Source organism: Poecilia mexicana, unplaced genomic scaffold (assembly GCF_051168715.1).
Source record: "Poecilia mexicana isolate PSO_F unplaced genomic scaffold, ASM5116871v1 scaffold_6, whole genome shotgun sequence".
Taxonomy (NCBI): domain Eukaryota; kingdom Metazoa; phylum Chordata; class Actinopteri; order Cyprinodontiformes; family Poeciliidae; genus Poecilia; species Poecilia mexicana.
In genome coordinates this window covers 10,877,171-10,892,888 of record NW_028263375.1, presented here as the reverse complement: position 1 = coordinate 10,892,888, position 15,718 = coordinate 10,877,171, and the positions used below count along the sequence as shown (strand labels likewise).

The following is a 15,718-nucleotide window of genomic DNA, read 5'->3' as shown; positions in this document are numbered from 1 at the left end:
AGATATGTTTTTGTGATTGGTCAGAACCTTTATTTTGAAAAGCACTAGACGCGGAAGTTACCTAGCTGTGGTGACGCTTCAACAACACGTTGAGCTAAGTTTTCTATCAGTGACAGTCTGTTTTAAATCATATAAACGCGTTTATTGTTTTTTTTTTTCCCTTTTCAAAGCGGTGAATGTTGACCGTACCCTTTGCGGTCGCTGTCTCACGTGACGTCACACTTCAGGACATGGTTTTTAATCTGCTTCATCTGTGGCAGATAGGAAGGAAGGAAGAAAGCACTTGCACTGACATACGTGAGCCAGATAATTATTAACTGACATTTCAAAAAAATGAAGTCTATGTTGATATTTCTGCTACATGCCAGCGCTTTCTGCTGGCTGGTTGGTGCCACTCTGTCAAAAACGGATTCAAAGAAGTCGCAGAAAGTTGAAGCGCAGGCAAGTAGCAGCTGCTCTCTACCTGTGAACTAAGGACTGTTTAGTGTAAACACTCGATGCTTTTGCTCAAAGCCTCAAACGGTTTTCTTCCTTTATTTCGCCTTGTAGAGTTCTCCAGCTGAATTGTCTGTGTTGGAGAGAGGCCTTGTTGTGACAGATGTGCAGTGGAAGGACATAGTGAAGGAAGAAAAGAGATACTGTGCTCATATCAAGAAGACATTTGAAGGACCAGTGCTGGGATATATCACGCCTGTAAGTCTCTATCTAAAAATAAATGTGCATCTTAATTGGTGTTGTTCAGACGTTAATTGGTTGTTACCGCAACCAAGAAGGAATCAGATTGCTGCCTACACTTGTAACCTAGACAAATGGATATTATTAGCAGCTCTTAAATTATTAATGAGAATTATAGTACTTATCAGTCTTTTGTAAACCATTCTTTTCTATAGCGTTAAAGTAATGCTTTAACTTAACTGAGTTGAAGCATTACAAAAATAGTTTGGCATGTTTTGAAACTTTACTTTGATGAAGACGTTTGCCGTAGGTTTGAGTTTTGAGGATTTAGTTGATGAAATGCAATTAAATGTCAATTATTTTGACACCAATCTGGTATCGAGATAATTACTGAGTCTTGTGTTTACAATCAAACTGAATCTATGGTGGAAAGGAACATCTTGTAGAAGCTTTGCTGAACAATCAGGAAACAATTCAGTTATGAACAATGTTTTTCTTAACTTTATGTGCTGTTTTTTTTTTCTTTTATCCTAATTTTCTCCTTGCTCTGCAAAGAGGTGAATCTGGACTAATCACACCTCAAGACCTTCTATTGTTTGAGTCCAATATTTATGTTCGATAGCAAATTGGGGCCATTTTTTTTTCCAATTAGAGATACAGCTTTGTGGTTTTCTTAAGGCTACACTTCCCTTTCTCTTGAGTTCTCGTCACATATTCTATGACAAACCAGTGGACACGTATTTGTTCATTTTCATCTGACCAGTCCTCTCTCGTTTCATATTTGTTGTTATCCTGCAGTGGAACTCCCATGGCTATGATATCGCCAAGCAGTTTGGCTCCAAGCTGTCGTCGGTCTCTCCGGTTTGGCTTCAGCTCCGCCGACGAGCTCCCGGGACGTTTGACGTCACAGGACTCCATGATCACGACGCTGGTAGATAACTCACTTCACTGTCAGCCAAATTTTAAATGTCTGCTCATTTTCATACAGCAAAATAACATGCTTTTGTCTCTGTAGGCTGGGTCAAAGCGGTACGCAAGTCAAACAAAAAAGTCAGGATGGGTGAGCAGATGGCATCTGTTCGTGGATGTGTTTTGAGATCAGGAGGTTGTTTCATGGTTTTCTCAACCTATTCATATCCAGTGCCCAGAGTGTTGTTTGACGGCTGGTCCTACCAGGATTACATGAGCGTGTTTGGGAGTGAGGATGAAATCGAGGAGCTGTCCGGCGAACTAGTAGATGTTGCTAAGGTAATAAATGTATTAGGTTTTATCTTTGCGGTTTTGTCGTTCGCCCAATATGAGTTTGATGGGAACTTTGTGGCCTTTCAGACAGAGGGTTTCGATGGATTTACCCTGGAGCTTTGGAGTCAGCTGGGCGGGAACAAGAGAAAGCGAGTTACTCTTTTGAAAAGGGATATTGGAGGAAAACTCTTAACGTTTTGATTTGATTAAATATTTTTTAATCTCTTTTATTAACAGGGAGCTTGTTCATTTGGTGAAACATGTGTGTGAGACTTTAAATGCTAAAAAGTTAGACTGCATACTAGTTATCCCGCCAGCTGTGACGAGGTGAATATAATTATTATATATTCAACAATTACTTTTGCGTAAAACAAAACCTTAAACTGTTCCAAGTTAAAGAAAATAAATGTTTTTGCTGTAATTATCAGTTCGGGGAGCCCGGGGATGTTTGGCAGGGAGGAGTTCGATGAGTTGGCCCCTGTTGTTGATGGATTCAGCCTCATGACCTATGACTACTCTAGTGGACCCAGGTGAGTTCATAGATGAGAGGATTTTTCTGAAAGCAGGCAGAGAAAATTAAGAAATTAACCCTTTCCTTTTTAATTGTTCTAACAGACCGGGTCCGAGCTCGCCACTGCCCTGGATCAGAGACTGTGTTCTGCAGCTTGCACCGAACACTCAGTGGAGACAAAAGATCCTGCTTGGAGTGAATTTGTATGGCCTTGATTTTTCAAGCCATGGGACAGAGCCGGTGCTGGGTGGGAGGTGAGATAGAACTGTTGGTTCTTTGCTGGTTAAATGAGCTTGTTTCAGTATTTATCGAGTTGTCCTTCAGGATTTAGTTATTGCTGCAAAACCAGAGAAATGACTTGTTCATAAAATCCTATCACTTACTTATTTTGCATCTCGGTTACTAAAGTATACAGAGGTCGCCATTGAATGTAATCAGAGGAGGGGGACTAACCCTAACCGATAAGCTAAGGTTAGCTTATCAGTTAGCTAACAGGTAATTCCACATCCCAGATTATTGGGATGTGGAATTACCTGTTTGACCAAATATAATTATTTACACTTCAGGTCAAATTTGGCTCCTGGGCCAAATTATTTCGATCCTTCGTGACCTCTCTGCAGAGTAAACAAATGTTGATCAAGTTATTCTAGGATTAGTTCAAATATTTAATTCATTGCTGGACTGACTTCTAGAACTGAATCAAATGGTGCTTTAACAAAATGTTAGCTTCAGGATGGAGCCGTTTATGCAACAACAAGCTCACCATAGCTTATTTTTCTCTGTTCAGTTGAATAATGCAAGATAAATGTCTCATTAAAGGAAGAAAAAGATCAGATTAAAAAAAAAATCTTATTGTTTTACATTACAAAACCTTAACATTTTGACAGTAGTGAATTTTTTTTATATCTGCTAACATTTTTACCTGACTTGTATTGCTGGTTGTAAAAGTACCCTGGATAAATTGCCTGGTTTGCTACCAGATCGTTCTCGGGTGCAAATCCGTTCTCGGACCAAAATTCCAACTGTTAAGAGAAGTCTAACGCAGCGTGAGGAAAAACATTCAGGAGCTCTAACAGTTTCCATTTCCTGGCTGATCTCTGTAGGTACATTGAGATTTTGCGAGAACAAAGACCAAAGATGACCTGGGATGAATACTCTGCTGAGCATCACTTCAGTTACAAAAGGTACTTAAATAAATAAATAAAAAATAAAAAAAACACTTGAAAAAGTTTGACTCTGAGAAGCATTCCTAAATAAATGTTCTTCCCTTCTTCCCAGAAGCAATGCTGCAAAGCATGTGGTGTACTATCCTTCACTGAAGGTAAACTTTTTTTATTATTATTATTATAGTGCAAATTATAACAGTAAAGAAATGTAAAATATTTTTACATTTAAAATTTTTTTTTTTTTAAACTTTTTTTGCAGTCAATCCACATGAGGATTTCTTTGGCTACCGAGCTGGGAACAGGATTATCTTTATGGGAAATGGGACAAGGACTGGATTATTTCTACGATCTCCTATAAACGTTGGAGTTTTTTATAAAGGAAACGGTGTTTTTGGTGTCTGTACATTTTTTTTTTTTTTTTTTTGCCTCTTTGAACTGGAGAAGGAAAAAATGCGGCAGAAAAATAATCGGTCTGGAAAATAATCAGCTGGTTTGAGGGTCAGGAAAACGTGGGCAGCTTGTTTTGAAAAAGCATTTAAAGAAAACATTGGTACTTCAGATTTGTTTCATTTGTGTTAATTTATGATTTTGTAATTTGTACAGTGCAGAAATTATGATGTTCAGGGCTGTAACAACTACAGTTTCCCAGGAATGTTTTCATACCCATTGACTTCTCACGTTTTGTTACTGACTTATTGTGAAAGAGATCTGAATGTTTTCTGTAAAAAATGTAAGCAAAATAATATGGTGTGACACTGTAAAAAAAACCCAACATATTTTCAAACATTAAATGTCCAGAAAGTACCTCTGCTTTTCAAGAGTGAAATATGTGAGGAACCACAACCTTAATGACGGTGAGGCAAGATGTCAAATATCGCTAACGCAGTTCAACCAAACAGGCCTTCATGATAAAATAACCAGACTGAAGCCCCTCGTTATTAAAAAACAATTGAGATTTCACAGATTAGGAAAGACAAATTTCTTAAATATAACTGTTTTGACCTGAGCTTCCACCATCATCCTTTGATGGAAGTGGCTGCTGCTCACAGTGCAGCTTTTCCTGAATATATGGAATGATGCAGTAATCTCTTCTGTGATGCACAGTGGTGGCAGCATCATGCTATAGGGTTGAGATTCTGTGACAAAAATTTAAACATGGCAGCAGAATAGATTTTTGTTTTTAAAAACAACCTGTTCTGGATGGCTACGGAGCAACAAGTAGCTCCTTTGACCTTCCAGAATAACTCAACTTTGGCTAAAAAAATAAAGAACCAACTTAAGATTTTAAATATAAATATACAATATAAATGCAGGTTTTCTTTTTGTTTGTTTTTTTCATGGAAAAAATAACATTCCACAACTGAATGGCTCTAAAAGTGTCATTAATATTTATGCAGGTTTAGATGTGTTCCAAGACTGGAAATGGAGCACATGTCAACGTCTGATAAAATGGAGCCATGATCTTTGTGCTGATACATGATTTTATTTATTTTAAACCTAAAAATAAGAATAACATGGTTTTTCAAAAATGAACAAACTTTATCTAGTAGATATTTGTGAAAAATTGGGATTCTTTTTTTGGACAGATCTCCTCTCTGCAGGTTTTTACTGTGGAGGAGGAAGGGAACTCCTAGACTTGAGGTTGTGATTAAAGCCAAAGGTAATTAAACACAATATCAAGGCACGGCATCCTGGATTAATGCATTTTGTCAAAAATAAAAGGCTGTTATGTCCTGGTGTTGGTTACCAAGTTCAGACAAAATACTTGAGCCTAATTTGGAAAAAAGTTCATAAAAGTGGGGAAAAAAATGAAGGGTGTGAATACTTTGTTGTTACATCTGTGACTTTTTACTGAGAAGTTTAACAAGTAGTTGTGCACATTTTTGCAGTTGAACCCATCATCTTCAAAGATTTGTTCCAGATAAATGCTTGTTACTAACAGATCCAGACAGAGAGACTTTTTATTTGGCATTACAAAGGAGGATGAGATTATTCACTGCCAGTGACGTCGACTGCTGATTCTGTCCAGTTATGACGTGTCTGTCCACAACTACATGCACGGCGTCTTCTTGACTCGCTGGGAAACGGAGATGAGCGTTAAAGCGGTTTGAGGAACAGTGATCGTATTCATTCAGGGTCTGTGCAGCGCAGCTGCTCACCTGTATAAGATCCTCCGCTGTCTTTCACAAAATCCTCCACAATAAGGGGAAGGTTGGCAAAGTCGGGCTGACGCACCAGCTCAAACACAGACGGCTTTGAGGAAAACATCGATTATTAGGTAGCTCGTAAACATGCGATCAGCCCGAGTAAACATCTCCCCCCATAAGAGAAGACTAACTAACCCCTGTTAAGCTGTAACCACTGAAGATCCACTTCTGCCCCTCGGTAGCACAGCACAGTGCCGACACGCCCTGTCCAACAGCACACACGGGCTCTGCACAAGGCGGAGAAAACAAAAATACAACCCCTGGCAAAAAGTATGGAATCACCAGTGTTGGATGAGCAGTCATTCAGACATTTCATGCTGTAAAACAAACTCGGATCAAAAACATGACACAATATTAAGGTCGTTCCAAAGTGCAACTTGTTGGCTTTCAGGAACACTCAAAGAAATGAAGAGAAAACATTGTGGAAGTCAGTGAATGATACTTTTATTGACCAAGCACAGGGAAATAAATATGGAATCACTCAATTCTGAGGAAAAAAGTATGGAATCATGAAAAACACATAAACAAAAGACCATTCAAAATACATCACTAGTATTTAGTTGCACCATCTTTGGCTTTTATAACAGCTTTTAGTCTCTGAGGCATGGACTTGATGAGGGACAAACAGTATTTGGTGCCTACTCTCTTTGATAGCAGTTGCCAGATCAGCTTTGCAGGTTGGAGCCTTCTTGTGGAACATTTTTTTCAATCTCCACCACAGGTTTTCTATTGGGTTGAGATCTGGACTATTTGCAGGCCATGACATCGACTGAATGTGTCTTTCTTCAAGGAATGCCTTCACTGTTTTTGCCCTATGGCACGATGCATTGTCATCTTGGAAAATTATTTCATCATCTCCAAACATCTGTTCAATTGAAGGGATGAGAAAACTGTCCAAAATGTCAATGTAAACTTGTGCATTGATAGAAGAATTAACCACAGTCATCTCCCCAGTGCCTTTGCCTGACATGCAGCCCCATATCATCAAGGACTGTGGAAATTTGGTTGTTTTCTTCAGGCAGGCCTCTTCATAAATCTCACTGGAACGGCACCAAACAAAAGTTCCAGCATCATCACCTTGTCCAATGCAGATTCTTGACTCATCACTGAAGACAACTTTCATCCAGTCATCCACAGTCCATGATTGCCTCTCCTTAGCCCATCGGAATCTTGTTCTTTTATGGTTAGGTGTCAATGCTGGTTTTCATTTAGCTTTCCTGTATTGAAATCCCACCTCCTTTAGGCGATTTCTTACGGTTCGGTCACATACATTGACTCCAGCTTCCTCCCATTTATGCTTCATCTGTTTAGTTGTACTTTTTTGGTTTTCAAGACAAATGACCTTTAGTTGTTTGTCTTGACGCTTTAATGTCTTTCTTGGTCTACCAGTACGCTTGGCTTTAACAACCATTCCATGCTGTTTGTGTTTGGACCATATCTTGGATACAGCTGACTGTGAACAGCCCACATCTTTAGCAACCATGCGTGAAGGGTTACCTTCTTCAAGAAGTTTCACAATCCTCTCTTTTGTTTCAAGGGACATTTCTCTTGTTGGAGTCATGGTTCTCGCCACTCCACTTCGTCCAGCAGCCCTCCAAGGTGTCATGACTGCAGGTGTTTTGAACTGCACACTAACGGGCACATCTAATCTGGGGCAGGTGTCCATTTAGGGAAAGGAAATAGACTGGGTGTGTCCTTTTTTCTACCTCCAATTTGAGTGATTCCATACTTTTTTCCTCAGAATTGAGTGATTCCATATTTATTTCCCTGTGTTTGGTCAATAAAAGTATCATTCACTGACTTCCACAATGTTTTCTCTTCATTTCTTTGAGTGTTCCTGAAAGCCAACAAGTTGCACTTTGGAATGACCTTAATATTGTATCATGTTTTTGATCCGAGTTTGTTTTACAGCATGAAATGTCTGAATGACTGCTCATCCAACACTGGTGATTCCATACTTTTTGCCAGGGGTTGTACATCGAGCACTGAGGCTGTTAACAAAGACATTAACACAAGTCTGGAACTCACTCTGCTGGGAGATGAACTGTGTGAGAATTCGGTGCATGGAGCCGCTGTGTGCCAGGTCGTTCGGCGCTCCGGGGCAGTCGGGGATGAGCAGCGCCTGGTATCTGGCACCTTGGGAAAGATCGGCGGATCATAACCGAGCAGAGTCCAACCAATATCAGCAGCAGACATAAAAACGGCAGATGGGTTGTGGAATCAACTTTTCTCACCATCTATGGATTCGAGTTTGGCTGGTGTTGCGTAGGACTTCACATTAAAGTCCTGCACCCATCTCGCTGTGCTTTCATCAACTCCCACAAAGTCTATTGGCTTTCCCTGTATTTCCAAAAAACACTCGTAGTAAAATAGAACAGATTACGAAGCGTTGACATCAAACTGGCAGCTATAAGTTAAACAGCACGACGAAAACTCTGTTAGTGGAAAATACTTTGGTTTCGGTAAACATCTTATTCAAGATCTGCAAATTTCACCTTTACCATTTCTGATCAGCAAGTCAAATACTAAAAAATCTAATTTATGCATAAAAAACCCCATTTATTTGTTATATAAACACATCAACAAAGTGCTTGTTCTTTGACACAATGTCTTGGTTTACTAAAAATATGAACAAGATGGCAGACATACCACTTGATGCATTGCGTGAAGGTATTATCTTGCAATCTCATAATTTACTGCTAGATTCAAATCAATTTCCAGTATCAAAAAGCCTTTAAGGAAGGAATGAACTGACAAACTTAATTGACCTTCTGATTCCTCATTCTCACCAACTGGTTGTTTTTTTTATATAGAGATGGTAGATTAGGATGAAACAAAACATGACAGAAAGAAAATATTTTCCCCAGTTATACATTAAAGCATACCTAACCATCTTATTTGTGAGGATAACTGGCTGATCGACTGCTTTAATTAAACCAAAATGAACAAAGTATGCGTCATAGTGTTAGAAAGAAATTTGTGAATGTGAATAGATCAGAAAGGTTTGAACTGATCAGAACTTCTCAAAAAAACAAGAAAATGCGAGAAACCTGTTTTGTTCACCGGATGAATAGTGCTATTTTGAACTGAAGGGATGAGATAATTTTACCACCTTAGTGGGGAGCAGGATGTCACCACGATAACACACAGGATATCTCAAAATAGAACATTGCATAAAAGTGCAATGCTTCTTGCCAGTTGTCTCAGAAAGCAAAATAGTGGCTCCCAGGTAAAGAAAACCCAAAACTCAGTGCCTCAGAAAAGTATAAATATCACATTAGAGCGATCACAGAGGGATGTTTTAAGCACAAATGTCAGGCTTCTGAAAAGTATGACCATTTATATGCAAAACATGTCCATTGCTGCCTCTCCAGTTTTCCTTCAAACCCTGGAACTTTGATTTCCAAATGAAATGCAGAATTTACTTTTATCTGAATACAGAATTCTGGACCATAATATCATGGTTCTGTTTCTTTTCTCTGATGTTGCCCATATCTATGTGTCTGGAATAGATTTAGCTTTACAAATCTCTCAAGACTGAGGTTCTCCCTGTTGCATCTTTTCCTACCATACTTCTTCCTTCCAGCCAATTTTCTTTTAATATGCTTGGATACAGAACTCTGTGAACAGCCAGCTTCTTCAGCAATGTCTATTTGTTTCCATTAATTACCTTTTTCCAAAGTATGCCAGCTTTCTGAGACCACTGAATTTCGGGTTTTCATCATCTGTAAGCCATAATCATCAAAATTACAAAAGCAGGTTTGGGATATCACTATGAGATGATTATATAGCTTCGCATTCTGCGATAACTGGCAAGAAATGTTGCGCTTTTACAGATTTTTGTGTGATGTACTTGTACTCAGGACGTTGTTTGACGTTTGCACTTGCTTTTCAGGCATTCACTCATTCATTCATTAATTCATACTGAAGCTCTTACCCCTGGTGTGGCGGTCTGCAGATTGAAAGCTGTGCTGCAAAGACTGAAGCACTGCAGAAAGGATTTGGCGGAGACCCCTGAACGAATAAAACACACCGATTTAACACTTAAAAAAAAAAGACAACAATGCTCTACAACGGCACATTCGGCTACAGTTTAAATTAACCATGGATAACATTGTTGAATTACAACTAATAGGCTGCATAAATGACGGCTCTGCTCCGACACTATGCAGTGAAAGCCGCAGTGGACTCACCTTGAGGGGAAGCGCTGGCCACTATTAAGCAGGTTGGTTTCGCAGACATTTTATTATTATTTTTTGCCAAAGAAGATAATAGAAGTGCAAAAAAAAAAAAACGATCTAACAAGGAAGTAAGGTCAGCTGACAACAACATCCCCAAAATAATTTCAGAATAAAAGCCTTAAAAATTCTGTTGGGCATAATTCAATTTTATTCGCATTGCAACTAAACAAGTTTAAAGAATGCATTAGAGTCACGACAATAATTTAACTGTGGCGTTCTCTCTTAATTTAATAACTATACATTTATTAGATAGTAGTGTTGTGAGATACTAAAGCATAATGATGAGGTAGTATGACATCATTATCAGTCAGTTAAAGCATAATTACGAGATACAACTTATATGAGCTGGCAAAGTCACAATTATAAAATACTTTTGTCTTGCACAGTGGATGAGATGGACTTCCATCGCCCTTACTAAATTGCTTGTGCTACATAAAGACACCTCCTGATTATCTTTTGTGTGTTTTATTTTGCATAGAAGTATATTTACACCTCATACTTTATCATAAAATAAGATAACTAGAATTTCCTCTTGTGAAATAGAGATTGGTGCTGTCCAGCAGCATTAGTACATCTGTGGTGTTTGTCACTTAAAACAGTTTTCATCATTTCAGCTTCCAACTCTACAGCAACATTGTGGGAAATGTTGGGTTTTACATCATTCAAATAAAAGTTGCACAGTCAAGAATGTGATATTAAAAGGGTCCAACGTCAATACAGATCTTCCTTCAGGTTTCGACAAAGGCAGCATGTGAACATCATCCCTACGAGCTGAAAGGAAACACAAGTATATAACTTGTTAGTTCCTCTTTCACATTTCGCAGGTTGCGAATACTCATCTGTGTTTTCCTCATTTTACCTGTAGAAATGCAATCCCAACACCCACTCCTCCGAGAATATATAACTGGCTTCTTATGTAATCCTCTAGTTTCTCAACGCATCCTCCCTGGGTGGGAATGTAACAGAATGAAATGAAAATCTAAAACGTTCAGAAACAATTAGTTAAGGAAGGAATCTAGCTCCCTGAAACTTTTTCTATTGCTACAACCTCAAACTTCAATGCGGTTCATTGTGAATTCATATGATGGAGATGTCTGTAACTAGAAAGGAAATGATACACGATTTTCAAAATTCTTCACAAATAATATGACAACCTTTGCTTGCATTTGTATTATTCACCTTTTTTACTCTGATAACCCTGAATGGATTTACAGAAGTCACTTAGTTACTTAACTGTGTGTAATTTAATCCCGGTATGAATACAATTGCTCTTGGAAGGCCTCAGATGTAAGTTAGAGATCAAACAGCATCATGAAGATCTTGGTAAAACACACTAAATCACAGTTAGGTTAAAAAGCAATACACCAAGCATTAAATATCACACAACATCCCAATTTTTTCACTTTAAAGTTTGCAAAAGTAAAGAAATGGCGAAGCGCTATGAGTGTTTTGCGAGGCGCTGTACCTCCACCCTGTAGATGTTGGATGGATGATCTCTGCGACCGCAGAGGCTACTGGGAGTTTTACAGCAGCTGTCAGGAACGAGCTGTTGAGTTCCTTCTCCCCGGATCCACTCACTGTCTCTCCAGTCGGAGAAGTTGTGACTTCCACAACATTTAAACTGAGTGGGAGGAACAAAGAAAGATTTTTTTTTTTTTTTTTACTAAAACTGCATTCAATCTTTTAAGGTTGAGGATAGTTATTTCTGCTCCTCTCATATTTATTTTATTTGAGCTAGTTTTTTCAGCCTTAGTAGGAACAAATGTTCTCACCTCTTGTTGTAGCTTGTCAACAGACAGTGTGATGCTCTCCTGGCCTGGTTGCAGGTATTTCTGCTGCATGTTTAACTTTAGGTTCTGTCTGAGCTCATCATCCAGCTGTGAGAGACAAGAAATAATTGAGCGTAGGAAGAAATAAAAAAAAATCAAATGCTCCTCTTTTTTTCCCCCTGCCTTTGTGTCATTCGATTTGACACCTAGACACTCAGATGTTGCTTTAAAGTTAATTGAAGTTATTTGTTAATATTTTATTTCACTGTAAAAAAAAAAAAAAAAAAAAAAAAAAAAGGAACACTTCAAATTCATCATTAAACCCAAAAACAATGACATCCAAAACCATTAGGAGTGCATTTCAACTTTTTACTAGAATTGCATGTGAACTTCTGGGAGAAACACGGATGCAAAACAGAAAACACATCTCAAGAGATTACCTGGTAGCAGAAAGGGAAACACTGCAGTGACGAAGTGGGGAAAAGAAACAGAGGTTGTGAGAAGAATAGAAAGTGAAGAAAAACCAAAAGAAGAACATGCAGAGAAAAGCATGCAGAGAGAACAACTACAGAGTTTTAACAATGAAGAGCTAATTTTGCATGATGATATAATTCTAAACACATGCAAAACAAAATATGCATTTGTTTACATTTTCAAAACAACCAATTTGCTTATTCTGGTATTTGGACATTGACGTAAAAAAGCTTACAGATTCTTCCTTTTTTTTGGCCAGCATGAAATACTTTAAATTTTTACCTCAGACACAATAACCCCCCCATCCCCCACCAAAAAACTTTTTTAAAATCATAAATTGCAATTAAACATAATTTCACCATCCCAACAAGTTTCGAAAATTATATTATATTGAATTAAAACCAGTTACTGTGTGCAAAGCTAAATTTACCTGCTGTTGGTAAACATAAGCCAGGACTCCAGCTGTGATTTCCAGCAGAAAGACACACAGCAGCAACACCAAATACTACAGAACGGACATGAAAACAGGTTACATGAAAAACAATTCAAACTCAGACATCTTTACTTTTATATTAGTTCGATAGATTTAGGGGCTTAATGGAATTTAAGGGAAAAGCTCGGATATGGACAAAGTTGAAGAATCAAAAGTAATAGTTCCATTAAATGAATCAACAAGATGAAGGGAAGGCGTCGCTTTAAAAAGGCAGAGGTCCAAGGGGAAATAAAAATAGACGTAAAGTGACAGTTTGTTCAGGTTTGCCTTTGAATTGTATCCCGCTCACTGCGACTGTCTGCCTCTCTCTCCCTCTCATTCTGTGGCCCGAGCAGCCGCTTGTGATGCTCCTCATTCCTCTGGCATGAGCTGAGCTCTAAATCTAAACTCTTAAAGACACACTCTGCGTGACTTTATCTGTCATATCTGACAGACATGCCTCTCATATCAGGCTACCCTGAATGGATGGGGACCAGACAGAAGGTCACCAAGGATTATTTTTCAACACACACGTCTCAGAGTCATGTTCTGCTGTAATAAAGAGCTCGTGCACGACTGTCTGACTTCATATGCTTAACAAAAAGCTAACTGATTTAAGATGTATTTTTTCAGTGTTTCTTTGGGATCTACCATCTTACCACAATCAATAGGCTCCTCTTCTCATTCAGAGTGGCGCAACATCCGATTATTCCAGTCAAAGCCACAATGACTCCAGCGACTATCAGGATGAAAGCAGAGGCTGAGTAGAAGCCGGAGTTCAACAAACTGACGTAGTCGCTCTTATCCACCAGAGTCCACACTCCCACCGCCAACACGGCCCCTCCAGCCAGCTGAGACACAACATGCCACACGTCAAGAATCATGCATATCTTAACTTTAAGAAGATGCTACTTCGCTTATGCAAACCACACAGCATCTCATTTATTCACTGTAAACCCCTAAAGATTTGAGTTGAATTTGTTTTTTTTGCAAGATGCATTTAAGTTAATATGTTTAATTAAATTAAATTAGCATATGTGCTCAATGAGACTCATTTGTCAGATTAAAAATATATTTTGAAAATAACCTTTAAGCAGGAATTACACATACTTTTCTTTAAGCCCGCATTTCACTAATATAATGTTCATTATTGGTCTGAATACAGGTTAATATTCTTAACTACATGTTGTGTTTTCATTAGCTATGAGTGAAAAATCAGTCGTTAACATTCATTTATGTGTAATTAATCTAGGTAATGTGATTTACTTTGGGAATTGAGTTTCTGAAAAATATTAACTTTTTGGTAATATTGTAAGGTATTGAATCTGACACCATAGATTTGTGGTCATGTGGAAACAGCAATTTAACTGGAAAGAAAATGAAAATGAAGAGAAATCCCCCTCAAAACAACAGCAGTGTGTCCATGTCATCTTCAGCACATCCTGCATCTGTAAGGCAGCCCACATTATGGATGAACACTTTTTGTTTGTTTTAATGTTATTCAGCATCATTGCGCCCATATTTTTTCATCTTAAACTAAACTAAAGCTAAGCTAAGGTTATGTTTAGAAGTATGTTTTAGTCTATGCACCCTGGTCCTGAAGATCGTCATTTTGCTTTGTTGTCCACTGGGTATCTTGCTGAAATGACCATGAATCTGACGCAAGAACTTTAGTACATTCGTAAAACCTAAATAAATCCAGGTAGAGGGGACTTCTTATCCATAAACCTACTTATTCGTAAACTTACCCAGAAACAAATGTTGAAGAGAAAAAGTAGATACTTCAGGCAAATTGTCCCACATGTGTTTTTCTTCTTACGTTGAGTTTCCATCCTGTAAAACAAGATATGTTAAATGTCTGCAAGCATGATAAGCAACATCATATTTTCCAGATACTAAAGAACCAGACAGCTCAGAGAGCTAAGAGACTCTGAATTCAGGTCACACCTCAAATTCTGCTCTTTTAGATAAAATTATCAGTGAAACTTTCATTGCTTCAGGGTAAGTAAAGCCTAATCACCACAAACTCTGTGTCTGATTAAAACTAGTTAGCTGTGACCTAAATGCATTCAGTAATTTCCTCTTTCAGTTGGCTTAACTTCCACCTTCAATGTGAAGAAGTGAAATGCCGAGATCAGTTAAATCTCAGCTGTAGGTCTAATGAACTTATCTGACGACGTCCTTTGACTAAACCATAGACTGACAAAAAAGCTGGCACCACATTTATTCAAGGGGGCATGGAACGAGCTCAGAGATGAAATCAAATATGTTGTGGGGAAAACATACTTAACAACTTGTGTCACATGTCAGCCAGCGCACAGTCGTCTGCTCCCCATCTCAGTAACGCAAGCTGACCCCTTTACTCTACTCCTGGTATGTTTAACATTTGACTTTATGATAAAAAAGTTTATGTTTTTGAAACTGAACTATCATAAGTGTAGAGCTTAAAAGATATAGAACCTTAGGTTTTGCATATAAATTTATTCTAAAGTAGATGAAAACAGAAGAAAGGGCAAAGTAGATATCAGAAAATGTATATATTTCAGTTAGCAGTAAACTTATCTCACCCCAGCTTAAATATTAGACAACCTCGATGCTTGTAGTGAGTTATTTTTAACCTCCTCTGTAATGGAAAAAGCTGCTCTCTCGTTTTTTTTTTATTGAAAGGACAACAGCCCTACCTGAATTCAGACGATGTGTCCCAGAGGGATGATGACTCTCGGGGTAACTGAGCAGATCCCACTCACCCTGCTGTGACTGTGAGTCTGTTGCTGAAGCAGAACTGCAACAGTGTAAGTTTTCAATTGACGCTCACAGCCTCCTACATGAGCGTCTGTCCTCCTCTTTTGGCCTCACACACACACACCTCACCGCCTCGACGGTCCACACAGAGGGCTTGTCTGCCCCCATCTGGCTACATGTTCACACAGGCTTTACAGTAAAACTCTCACACAAAAAAAG

At 38.5% G+C, this 15,718-nt stretch overlaps 3 protein-coding genes across 7 annotated transcripts; 1 reads left to right on the top strand and 2 right to left on the bottom strand.

Annotated features, from left to right (window-relative positions):
• The first annotated feature begins 46 nt into the window (after positions 1–46).
• Positions 47–4,398, top strand: chid1 (chitinase domain containing 1). Of its 2 annotated transcripts, none has more exons than XM_014993821.2 (12): positions 47–441; positions 550–693; positions 1,474–1,606; positions 1,691–1,735; positions 1,817–1,923; positions 2,005–2,066; positions 2,155–2,244; positions 2,346–2,447; positions 2,533–2,682; positions 3,532–3,612; positions 3,710–3,749; positions 3,854–4,398. In XM_014993821.2, exons 1-12 carry the CDS (start codon positions 334–336, stop codon positions 3,950–3,952), a joined length of 1,161 nt encoding a protein of 386 aa, XP_014849307.2. In that variant the 5' UTR covers positions 47–333; the 3' UTR covers positions 3,953–4,398. The 2 variants fall into 2 exon arrangements, with proteins under 2 accessions (XP_014849307.2, XP_014849306.2); XM_014993820.2 differs by having other exon boundaries at positions 3,707–3,749.
• A 1,021-nt stretch (positions 4,399–5,419) lies between these two features.
• gatd1 (glutamine amidotransferase class 1 domain containing 1) lies at positions 5,420–10,724 on the bottom strand. Its single transcript, XM_014993826.2, has 7 exons — positions 9,995–10,724; positions 9,739–9,815; positions 8,036–8,141; positions 7,830–7,937; positions 5,937–6,028; positions 5,754–5,847; positions 5,420–5,671 (listed from the first exon to the last, which is right to left on the bottom strand). The coding sequence occupies exons 1-7, from the start codon at positions 10,131–10,133 to the stop codon at positions 5,556–5,558; spliced, it is 732 nt and encodes a 243-aa protein (XP_014849312.2). The 5' UTR covers positions 10,134–10,724; the 3' UTR covers positions 5,420–5,555.
• Positions 10,168–15,655, bottom strand: cd151 (CD151 molecule). 4 transcript variants are annotated; one of them, XM_014993822.2, is made up of 9 exons: positions 15,439–15,644; positions 14,506–14,590; positions 13,417–13,608; positions 12,716–12,790; positions 12,252–12,272; positions 11,815–11,919; positions 11,508–11,663; positions 10,902–10,988; positions 10,168–10,813 (listed from the first exon to the last, which is right to left on the bottom strand). In XM_014993822.2, exons 2-9 carry the CDS (start codon positions 14,587–14,589, stop codon positions 10,754–10,756), a joined length of 780 nt encoding a protein of 259 aa, XP_014849308.2. In that variant the 5' UTR covers position 14,590; positions 15,439–15,644; the 3' UTR covers positions 10,168–10,753. The 4 variants fall into 4 exon arrangements, 2 of the variants coding, with proteins under 2 accessions (XP_014849308.2, XP_014849310.2); XR_015763026.1 differs by having other exon boundaries at positions 10,751–10,813; positions 10,902–11,375; positions 15,439–15,655; XR_015763025.1 differs by having other exon boundaries at positions 10,751–10,813; positions 10,902–11,361; positions 15,439–15,655.
• Between the last annotated feature and the right edge of the window lie 63 nt (positions 15,656–15,718).